Source organism: Euprymna scolopes, chromosome 15, assembly GCF_053919585.1.
Source record: "Euprymna scolopes isolate OS-2025 chromosome 15, ASM5391958v1, whole genome shotgun sequence".
Lineage (NCBI taxonomy): Eukaryota > Metazoa > Mollusca > Cephalopoda > Sepiida > Sepiolidae > Euprymna > Euprymna scolopes.
Window position 1 is genome coordinate 126437295 of NC_136496.1, and position 12488 is coordinate 126449782.

General features: G+C 31.3%; 1 protein-coding gene across 1 annotated transcript; it reads right to left on the reverse strand.

Moving 5' to 3' along the window:
• Nucleotides 1–239: 239 nt before the first annotated feature.
• LOC145294219 (sodium-dependent glucose transporter 1A-like) lies at nt 240–9340 on the reverse strand. Its single transcript, XM_080141327.1, has 3 exons — nt 8977–9340; nt 4159–4444; nt 240–1177 (listed from the first exon to the last, which is right to left on the reverse strand). The coding sequence occupies exons 1-3, from the start codon at nt 9043–9045 to the stop codon at nt 240–242; spliced, it is 1293 nt and encodes a 430-aa protein (XP_079997453.1). The 5' UTR covers nt 9046–9340.
• Nucleotides 9341–12488: the final 3148 nt, after the last annotated feature.

Consider the following 12488-nt stretch of genomic DNA (forward strand, 5'->3'; position numbering starts at 1 on the left):
ATTTTTTTGAGTTATTTAATATCAATTATAATAATACCTACTGTAAACGATTGCTTACATACAATTAATTGAACACAACTTGCTATTTTACCCATAGCTAGGAATGTGTGTAAAATTATGGGCTTATACCTTTCCCAACAGTGTTAAGGTACAAATGCCCACAATAGATCTGATCAGATATGATTCAGCCGATTCCATAGTCTTTTATGATGTCCATTGGACCGACCATGCATCTAGGCTTAAGCCTCTATTACCCTTTGTTGCCAATAGCGCTTATACTTGCTCATACTGATGAAAAGTCCTGCTTCTATGATGCTAAGAGTGAATACTACAAACATCAAATAGCTGCGTCCATCCTTGGTGAATGACAGTGCTTCCATGTAGGGCACGAACAACTCACCGATAGCGTTAGCAATCAAGCTTGTTGACAGAATAACAGAATCCAATTCCATGAACGTGCTTATCCACGCAATCACAGACGGTAAGAAAGAAGACTGAAAAAAGCCGTAACCGATAGTTCCGACCCAAAGAAGGAATTTCACCTGTGTCTCCTGATGGATAAGTAAGATTGTGGCAAAGAAGACCAGACCCACAAAATTGACTCGAAGGAGAATTTCTAAATGTATAAAATTACACACCACCATATTGAAAAGTCGTCCGATTAACATGAAACCCCAGAAGAGAGCGGTCATGTAGGCCATGAAGCTTTTGCTGTATAAGAACAGTTTTGAGGTCCCGTATAACGTGAGCATGTCACTGTAGCCGATGACACTACCAAAAACGGGAACATGGAACAGAAACGTGAGTAAAATTATGATCCACCTGTCTTTGAAATGGGCAACTTTCAGGGTTTCCGCTTTGTTGATACTGTGGTAAATGTTTGCAGCTGCTTCGGCATTGAATGTGGCATACACAAAGAAAGCGATTATCGGTGGTAATAATGCCACCGCAGTTAGGCTGTATGGAATGATAATCCTTGAGGGAATCTCCAAACATGTATCCATCGTGCAATTACTGATCGATGTGATGTTTGAACCGACTTTGATTACCCAGTGACTCTGAAATGGTTGCACGACAAACGGGATGACAAAAGATGAAAAAGATGCTGATATGGGGATGAGCAACATATGCCAGCCACGTTGTTTGCGGAAAAGACGAAGACAAAGTGTGAAGACAACTGCAAGAGAAATTAAGAACGATTATTATTTTGTTTAATCAAACAGAGAATTCAAACCCTCTTTTTTCTTTAAATTGTTTCTTCATCAAAAAAAGACACAATATCACTTGGACATACGGGTGCTACTATTTGGGACCAAATCTACAGGGATATTATGTAGGGAGTTGAGCAACAAGATATCTGTTCACATTACATTTAAACTTCTGCATGTCAGGGAAGCAGGTAACAGGAAGGGAATTCCAAAATCTAGCAGTTCAAGGGAAGAAACTATTAGAGTAGAAGGCTTTATGGCATCTGGGGGTTTCTACATTGTTGGGAATGGATTTTACTGCTCAGGAATATTTATGTCGAGGGGGTACAATTTATTTCGAGCGGTACAATTTACGTCGAGGGGTATAAGTTATGTTGAGAGGTACAATTTATGTCGAAGAGGTACAATTTATGTCGAGGAGGTAAAATTTATGTTGAGGGGTACAATTTATATCGAGGGAGTGCAATTTATGTCGAGGAAGTACAATTTATGTCGGGGGGTACAATTTATATCGAGGGGTACAATTTATGTCGAGGGATACAATTTATATCGAGGGGTACAATTTATGTCGAGGAAGTACAATTTATATCGAGGGGTACAATTTATATCGAGGGGTACAATTTATATCGAGGGGTACAATTTATGTCGAGGAAGTACAATTTATATCGAGGGGTACAATTTATATCGAGGGGTACAATTTATGTCGAGGGGTACAATTTATATTGAGGGGTATATTTTATGTCAAGGGGGTGCAATTTATGTCGAGGAAGTACAATTTATGTCGGGGGGTACAATTTATGTTGAGGGGGTACAATTTATGTCGAGGGGGTACAATTTATGTCGAGGGGGTACAATTTTTGTCAAGGGGGTACAATTTATGTCGAGGGGTACCATTTATGTTGAGGGGGTGCAATTTATGTCGAGGAAGTACAATTTATGTCGAGGGGTACAATTTATGTCGAGGAGGTACAATTTATGTCGAGGGGGTGCAATTTATGTCGAGGAAGTACAATTTATGTCGAGGGGTACAATTTATGTCGAGGAGGTACAATTTATGTCGAGGGGTACATTTTATGTCGAGGAGGTACAAGTGCATTGAATTCATCAAAGCACATTCCATCAACATGTAAAACAAGCACGATATTTTGGCGATGGGGCAGAGGTTGGAGATACTTGATAATGCAAGGCCTATTAGGTTGGAAACTCTTTTTTGGACTCTAAGAGTGAGAGACTAGTAGTAGATGCACCAGCCCAAATATGACAACAATACTCCATGCATGGGTGAATGGTGCTCTTGTAGAGATAGAATACTCTCATACGGCATAATAACAGTGACGTACCGATTCCCATTTGGTTCACCGAAGTTAAGCAACGTTGAACTTGATCAGTACTAAATGAGTGACCATTTGGAGCTTTGCTGTATGCGCTCTCCTCTTATCTCGGCATTGTTTCCAGTCGTCCTGAACTTCTTGTTACCACTGGACTCAAAAAGTGTTGATTTAGGAAAAGTGTTGTTGGGGATTGCGGTTCATCAGGAATTTGTTTGTGTTGGACTTGAAGACATCCAAGTTATTATTATTATTAGTAGTATTATTATTATTATAATTAGTAGTAGTAGTAGTAGTAGCAGTAGTAGTAGTAGTAACAAAAATAGTTCATTTTCTAAGATTCCAGAAAATTGTCAGGTCTCCTTACTATTCTTGTAGTCTTTTAATCTGAGACACTATGCACCCCCTCTCGAATCTCATAGCTAATAAATACTCACATATATCTACAAAACTAACAAATACTCACATATATCTACAAAGCTAATAAATACTCACATATATCTACAAAGCTAACAAATACTCACATATATCTACAAAACTAACAAATACTCACATATATCTACAAAGCTAACAAATACTCACATATATCTACAAAGCTAATAAATACTCACATATATCTACAAAGCTAACAAATACTCACATATATCTACAAAGCTAACAAATACTCACATATATCTACAAAGCTAACAGATACTCACATATATCTACAAAGCTAACAAATACTCACATATATCTACAAAGCTAATAAATACTCACATATATCTACAAAGCTAATAAATACTCACATATATCTACAATACTAACAAATACTCACATATATCTACAAAACTAACAAATACTCACATATATCTACAAAGCTAACAAATACTCACATATATCTACAAAGCTAACAAATACTCACATATATCTACAAAGCTAATAAATACTCACATATATCTACAAAACTAACAAATACTCACATATATCTACAAAACTAACAAATACTCACATATATCTACAAAGCTAATAAATACTCACATATATCTACAAAACTAATAAATACTCACATATATCTACAAAACTAACAAATACTCACATATATCTACAAAGCTAATAAATACTCACATATATCTACAAAACTAACAAATACTCACATATATCTACAAAACTAACAAATACTCACATATATCTACAAAGCTAATAAATACTCACATATATCTACAAAGCTAATAAATACTCACATATATCTACAAAACTAACAAATACTCACATATATCTACAAAGCTAACAAATACTCACATATATCTACAAAACTAACAAATACTCACATATATCTACAAAACTAACAAATACTCACATATATCTACAAAGCTAATAAATACTCACATATATCTACAAAACTAACAAATACATATATCTACAAAACTAACAAATACTCACATATATCTACAAAACTAATAAATACTCACATATATCTACAAAACTAGCAAATACTCACATATATCTACAAAACTAACAAATACTCACATATATCTACAAAGCTAACAAATACTCACATATATCTACAAAGCTAATAAATACTCACATATATCTACAAAGCTAACAAATACTCACATATATCTACAAAGCTAATAAATACTCACATATATCTACAACGCCTTTTGCTAATCCTTGCATACCGATAAGTATGGCTAGCCAGACGATTGAGCGGCTGACCGGAATTAAAATGTTTACCACGGATCCAAACAGGAGTGCCAAACCAATACTGAAATGCAAGTAGTTCAATTTCACCAAGAAGCTGCTGATGCTGATTCCAATGATGAAGCCTAGACCCTGAGCAGGGAAGATGACGTTTATGTCTCTGGGTTCGATTCCAACATTGTTGGCCAGATCCAAAAGGGTTGGACCGAGGATCCCATTATCAAGACCCTGGAAAAAAACAAAACAAAGAAGATATTTATATAATAATCTTATTTATATTAATAATATTTGCGCATTAGAGCACATAAGTCGACAACCTTTTGAACTTCATCGACTACTGAACGTATAATTTTTAGTGATGGCATGATTCTAATATTTTCCTGATAACGATGCAATTACTGATTCCTTACTAAATTCCCGATTCCGATACAATTTCCGCTTCCAATTCTGATTCCTTATAAATCTTTTAATATTTAACTATAGAATTGTAATTTATTTCAATTACGGCAAAAACACACTTTAAATGTGCAGATAATTTCTCAAACATAAAAATACTCTTGTATGTGGGTAGTCTATAGAATTTAGTTTTACTGATAGTTTAAAATCAATAAATATTTATTATTTTATTACTTATTGATTTTTATTAAATTTGATTATTATTTATTGATTTTTATTAAATTTGATTATTATTTATTGATTTTTATTAAATTTGATTATTATTTACTGATTTTTATTAAATTTGATTATTATTTATTGATTTTTATTAAATTTGATTATTATTTATTGATTTTTATTAAATTTGATTATTATTTACTGATTTTTATTAAATTTGATTATTATTTATTGATTTTTATTAAATTTGATTATTATTTATTGATTCTTATTAAATTTGATTATTATTTATTGATTTTTATTAAATTTGATTATAATTTACTGATTTTTATTAAATTTGATTATTATTTATTGATTTTTATTAAATTTGATTATTATTTACTGATTTTTATTAAATTTGATTATTATTTATTGATTTTTATTAAATTTGATTATTATTTATTGATTTTTATTAAATTTGATTATTATTTATTGATTTTTATTAAATTTGATTATTATTTACTGATTTTTATTAAATTTGATTATTATTTATTGATTTTTATTAAATTTGATTATTATTTACTGATTTTTATTAAATTTGATTATTATTTATTGATTTTTATTAAATTTGATTATTATTTATTGATTTTTATTAAATTTGATTATTATTTATTGATTTTTATTAAATTTGATTATTATTTACTGATTTTTATTAAATTTGATTATTATTTACTGATTTTTATTAAATTTGATTATTATTTATTGATTTTTATTAAATTTAATTATTATTTATTGATTTTTATTAAATTTAATTATTATTTATTGATTTTTATTAAATTTGATTATTATTTATTGATTCTTATTAAATTTGATTATCATTTATTGATTTTTATTAAATTTGATTATTATTTATTGATTTTTATTAAATTTGATTATTATTTATTGATTTTTATTAAATTTGATTATTATTTATTGATTTTTATTAAATTTGATTATTATTTACTGATTTTTATTAAATTTGATTATTATTTACTGATTTTTATTAAATTTGATTATTATTTATTGATTTTTATTAAATTTGATTATTATTTATTGAGTTTTATTAAATTTGATTATTATTTATTGATTTTTATTAAATTTGATTATTATTTATTGATTTTTATTAAATTTAATTATTATTTATTGATTTTTATTAAAATCAATAAATATTTATTATTTTATTATTACTACTAGCAGTGGAAAATTTTATTTTAAACAAAATCAAATAAAATGTTGGAATTTTATTTCCTGTTTTCTTCTTTTTTTTTTCTTCTTCTTCTTCTTCTTCTTCTTCTTCTTCTTCTTACTCTCCTTCTGCTTTTTCTTTCTTACTTTTTTTTATATGGGGGTCACCACTTATCAAGGCCCGAAGGCCACTCAAGGATAAGGGTTATTGCGTGTACAGTAATCAATGAGATAGTATTGTAGTAATCATTAGTATTGAGGGTTTTGATAGAGTGTCTTATTTAAGGGGGCGGTTTGTCAGGAGTTTGTTTATGTTGGACTTGAAGATGTCCAAGTTGTAGTCAGGTGGGAAACGGGCAAGCGGCAGAGAGTTCCACTGGCGTGCAGTTCTAAGAAAGAAGCTTTGCTCATGGAATCTACGTTTGGATTTAGGCACAGATAAAGAGTGGGGAAAATTATTGACAGTAGTTTCAGCCAGACGGGTGTTTCTCATGAAAGATTGGTGAGGGGGGACGAGGGATTGGAGCTCAGACGAGCTCCTGCCATGGAAATAACGATAAAACAAAGACAGGCTCGCAACGTCTCTTCTGTGGGAGAGAGGTTGCAGGGAAGAGAAAAGGGCATTCCCCACCAAACCACAAAGTCTATTTTGTACTCTGTCAAGGCAGGATAGGCTATTTTAGCAGCTCCTGCCCAGATGTGACAGCAGTACTTCATCCTTGGACATACTTGGCTTTTATACAGATAGAGAATTGCATCAGTAGTGAGATATTTTCTGGAGCGGTCGAAGGATCCCGCCATTTTCCCAGCGTCCCTGGCAACAGATTTGATGTACGCGTTACTCTTTTTATCTATTTCTGATGTAATGATGATGATTATTGTATCGTGTGACTGAATTGTACTTGCTTTGGTTTGGCAAGTTCCCATTTGTTTTTTTTTAAGATTTTTGTTATTTTCTCAGTTGAGGTTTGTTTCCGTCAAAAAAGATGTAAGAATTAGAAACAGTCTTAACTAGACTTTAAAACAGTTGGAAATCAAGAAAGTTTGGAAAAAAGCTAACCAAGTGAGGGTTAGGTTTTATCTTGATGTCGTGACTGGACTATAAAAAATCGAATAATTTCCCCCACTCTTTATTGGTGTCTAAACCTAAACGTAGATTCCATGAACAAAGTTTCTTTCTGAGAACTACACACCCGTGGAACTCTCTTCCATTTGTCTGCTTTTCGGCTGACTATAATATGGTCGTCTTCAAGTCCAATGTAAATAAGTTCTTGATGAGCCGTCCCCCTTAAGTAATCCAATTTATCAAATTTCCACTACTAACAATTGCTACGACATTGTCCCGGTGACCACTGTACGTTTATTAACACTTATCCTCCAGTGGCCTCTGGGCCTTGATAAGTGGTGACTCCTTTGTAAAAAAAAAAAAAATGTCTGTAAAGACATGAAAATCAGTACATTCGTGCATCTGATGTTAAAAGACAGAATATTTTTTCTAGAAACGAAGAAGTTGTTTAATGGCATACACAAGGTCGAAATGCTGAGAGGCTAAATTTAGCCAGATTACAAATGGAAAGTCGACGTTCAATGTACATGATAAGAAAGGAAATTCTACCGAGCAAGGTGGTGGAACTCAGCTTCTGAAAAGACGAAATTACCGGAATTGCTAGATGAACTTTCATTGAACATTCGTGGTTTTATTTTCGTCATCTACAAGGAACTAACATGGATTTATTTACTCAAAGTTGGAAAAAGATATTGCGACGCCTAAAGGGAAGTAACTTATGTTGACTTATTTTCGTCTCCAAATAAAAAGATAGTATAGTAGTCCATTGTAAAAGGCGCATCAGTAAGTGACTTCTTTCTATCTCTCCTTCTTTCCTTCTTCTTCTATTACTCACTCTCTCGTTTTTTTTTTTTTTAATAATTACTTAAGGTCTGTTAGCTCTTGCTAAAGGAACAAATTTAGCAGTTGCAGACGCAAGTGAACATTTTACATTTTCTTATTTTTTAAATCATTGAATTAAAACACAAAAGAAAAATTTTAAATCACATTTTAAATTGAATTAAAGCCCAAACGAATTTTAAAGAATTGGATTCACATTGATTTTTTATTCACATTAAATTTTTTTAATCACATTATTTTTTTTTAATCTCACTGAATTTTTTTAATCACATTAAATTTTTTATCAAATTTTTTAAATCTCATTGAACTTTTTTTTATCGCATTGAATTTTTTTTTATCTCATTGAATTTTTTTTATCTCATTGAATTTTTTTAATCACATTGAATTTTATTAATCACATTGAATTTTATTAATCACATTGAATTTTTTATTCACATTGAATTTTTTTATTCACATTGAATTTTTTTAAATCTCATTAATTTTTAAAAATCTCATTGAATTTTTTTTAATCATATTGAATTTAAGACCAAAAGAATTTTTTATTTACATTTTAAATTAAATTTAAGCCCACAATTTTTTTTGCAATCTTATTTTAATTTAATTTAGGGCCCAAAAAAATTCTTAATTACATTTCATAGTGAATTCAAAGAATTTTTACCATATTTAACATTTGAGTTTAAGCAGAAAAAAATTAACAAATGAAATCTTTGATGAGATTCAAGTTTTTCAAACAAATTGATCACAACATTTACAAAAGTTTGCAAAACCAGCTTTTAAATTCTCTTGCCTAATCACTTTGTGACAACTGATTGGCTAAAAATGAAATTTTCATTTCAGTTGTTAAATTTAGGGGAAGGTGAAAAAAAGACACAGACAAAAAAATTTCAATTGGTTCTTATTTTTGTTTTAAACCAAACATTTTATAGACATGAAAAAAGGACAACTAATTTCTACAAAAAAAAAAGAAAAAAAAAAAGAAGTTGAATCCCATCACCGAATGGATAGGAGTAAAAAACAGAGTTGAATAAAGAAAACCTACCAGTAATGCGAACGCCCACGTCAACCACATAAGTTGTATAAATCGCGATTTGTTGCTTAATGGAATCATTTGTTCTGCTTTATGTGTATTTTATTTAGCGTTTTTTTAATTCAGTTTTTTCTACAAAAGAAAAGAAATTGAAAAAGTTAAACTCTTATTTTAGTTTGGTTTGAAATTAAATGTACTTTAAATAGTCTTCTTTTTTTTTTGTAAATTGTCATAATATTTTCCTACAGAAAAAATCATGACTAAGGACTGTGTATATGGAATTCCATGTAAATATGAAAACTATACAATGGTGAGACGTGTCGTCCACTAAAAGTACAGTTAGAGGAACATCGAGAAGCCATAGTATGTGGAGAGATTGAAAAATCAGGTATAGCTGACCATCGGGAAAAGGGAAACCATCTTCCATTATGGGACGAAGTAAAAATCATAGACAGAGAGGAACGGTAGAGAGACGACTTAAAGAAGCATCATATATGCTGGCAAACACTCAATTACTAAGTAGACTTAGTATAGAATTCAATACGATATGGGAACCAGTAATTATAAACAATAGATAATATATACAAGTAATAAGTAAAAACATTAATATATGCAAGTAATAAGTATAGAGATAGATAAACATTAATATATAATAATAATTAGTAATAAATGGTGATATTTACAACTAGAAATAAAAATAGGTTTAAGGCTCCTAAAATTCGTACCAGAATTGTCCACAAGGACCCGTGGCGCAGTAGTTAGAAAAATCAATTGTAAAAAGTGATATTCTCCTGAAGGTTCAATCCTCAGTGTGGGCGACTGGAAAAATACAATAGCGAATCACTTAGGACGTCTATCCAGTCATGGCTGATGGAACAAGAGCATGCTACCCCTGTGAAGTAAATAAAGGGTTCTGCTCGAAATTCCATTCAAATTCCCAAGTTCGACAAAAACATTCCCAAGTTCGACAAGATACACCTGAAGAAAGTCACGAGTTACATCGACCAAAATGTTGTAAAAATCACACTTAAGATGAGAACAGTAGTCCGATGAATCCAAATAATATTTAATTTTAATATGCATGCATGTTCTCCATTTTCTTCCTTCAGTAAAACATAACTTTTATACCTAAATTCATATTGAATATCAATGTGGTCCTTAGACGCCATATTAGAGTGGCTTCTATCTAAAACAAGGGACTACACCACACATATATGCAGAAAGAGTGTGGGCATTAACAGACATAGTTCCTATACAAAAGTCCTATGCAAAAGTCCACATTGAAAGTTCTACACATGATTAAAACAAACATGAATTGCCAGGGTAAAAACATGAAGAATATGTGCATCTATAAAATATAATTTGATTTAATGATGTGTCATTTGTTGCTGGTTATGTAGAAGTAGTGTAGTGAAAAACGAAGAGCCGAATACCTTTGTAAAGGTTTTATTCACAAAAGAAAGCAAGTCACAAATAGCGTTAATTACGCAGCATTTATAGTTAACGGAAGAGTTCATTCAAGGGATGAGGGGTTAGGGATATTACAAGTAGCAAAAAAACTTCGTATGAACATGAAACTATTTATTAACAATAAAAAAAAAATAAAACGTGAATCCACCATCTTGGTTCGTTCTTTCTGCCAAGCGCAGACAACTCTAGTCTTTTAGAGTTATTTCCCTTTATTATCGCTTACAACATCTAGGAACCATTTTGTACAAGACTACTATAATCAGTGGTAAAAGTGCCAACGGGAAATGACTGATTATTTGCTGAGTTCCCATTTAAATTGTCACAGAAATTAAATAAGACGAACATGGTACCAACGGAGTAAAATTATTTAAACATGGAGAGTTTCCAAAATCCAAGGATAAAAAAAAAGACTTAGCTTCAATTTCGAATCTTACACCACATATGTGCAAGTCATTTTCGTACTTTAAAATTGAAAAGTCATTTTCACATGTTATCGGGATAATTCAAGGGAAATAACTTGAAAATTGTTCAATGTACATTACACTAATATACTAAGCCAACATTGATTGTTACCATAATATAAACATTGGCGACATGACTTAGTCACAAAACTAGGTTGAGGTAGATAAATGGAGCTATATCTTTGTTCAGAATATCATTGACAAAAGCCTCCAAAAGGCAATAAGGTCAATTGCAAAAGATCTCAGTATCTCCAAAGTCACAATTCAAAAGACTGTCCATGAGAATCTTTGATACAAGTCCTATGTGATAAAGAGAATCTAGTTTATGTCTGAAACAAAAAAAAAATCGTTTAGTGAGATCCAAGAGACTCTACACCATCACATAAGGCTCAAACCACTCAGGAATGGTTAGCAGAACATTTTTATGATCACGTTACTCACAACTTGTGGCCTCCAAACTCGCCAGAACTTAAACCGTTGGATTATTATGTGTGGGGCGTTGTTGAGAGAGATAATAGACATCCTCACAACACCAAAGATTCTTTGAAAATATTTATAGTCAGCATAATGGACAACATCAACGAGGGCCATCTTAAACATGTCTGCCAAAGGTTTAGGTCTCGAATAGAAGCTGGCATTGAAGTGGAGGGAGATTTCATTGAATGAAATTATTAAATATGTGTTTCGCTTAAGTAGCCATGTCGTTTTATTTAATTAATGATGTGTTGTTTGTTTATATTTTTATTATCCTTAAAAATGTAATAAATGTTTTCGAACACACACACACACACACACACATATATATATATGTATATATATATATATATATATATATATATTTTTAATCGCCATATATATATATATATATATATATATATATATATATATATATATATAGATGTTGTTTTGTTTTGGTTTTAGCAATATGTTTTGAATGAATTCAATCATTTACGAAAGTGCATTTTTACCTACATGCGAGTTGGGAATAATTTTCCCTTTTAATCAATTTGGTACCCCCACATGGGGAACGGTATATATATTATTTTTAAAATGTAATTATCCACTGACACATGTTTCGTCATCTACAACTCATCAGAGTGGCTGTATGTAGCGAGATTCGAAATCGGGACCCAACAGTAATGAGCATAAAATTATTCCCAACTCGCATTTAGGTAAAAATGCACTTTCGTAAATGATTGAATTCATTCAAAACATATCGCTAAAACCAAAACAAAACAACATCTAAGTAAATCACGATATATCCAGACAGCTGGCGAGATGGTCCAGGGGTAAGGGGTTAGGCTCATTACCGTTGGGTCCCGATTTCGAATTTATATACAGCCACTCTGATGAGTTGTAGACAACGAAACATGTGTCAGTGGATAATTACATTTTAAAAATAATATATATATATATATATATCCAAACCGGAAGTAACTAGCTTCGGGACAAGATCAAAGTGTAGTATCTGTTCTTCAGATGCTGCACTTCAATTTCTTGTTCTCTGTCAGTGGAGGAGAAATCCTTCACGACTGAGACAATTTTTATTTTTGTTCCTTTTCTCCACGTTAAAAAAACGACCCTGGTGTCTAA

Bases quoted from the DNA above. Each gene is read 5' to 3' on its own strand.
- LOC145294219 (XM_080141327.1), bottom strand. From the start codon at position 9,045: ATGATTCCATTAAGCAACAAATCGCGATTTATACAACTTATGTGGTTG. The intron at 4,445-8,976 runs GTAGGTTTTCTT...GTTTTTTTCCAG, and splicing joins CGTGGGCGTTCGCATTACTG to GGTCTTGATAATGGGATCCT. The intron at 1,178-4,158 runs GTGAGTATTTAT...TTTCTCTTGCAG, and splicing joins AAAAGGCGTTGTAGATATAT to TTGTCTTCACACTTTGTCTT.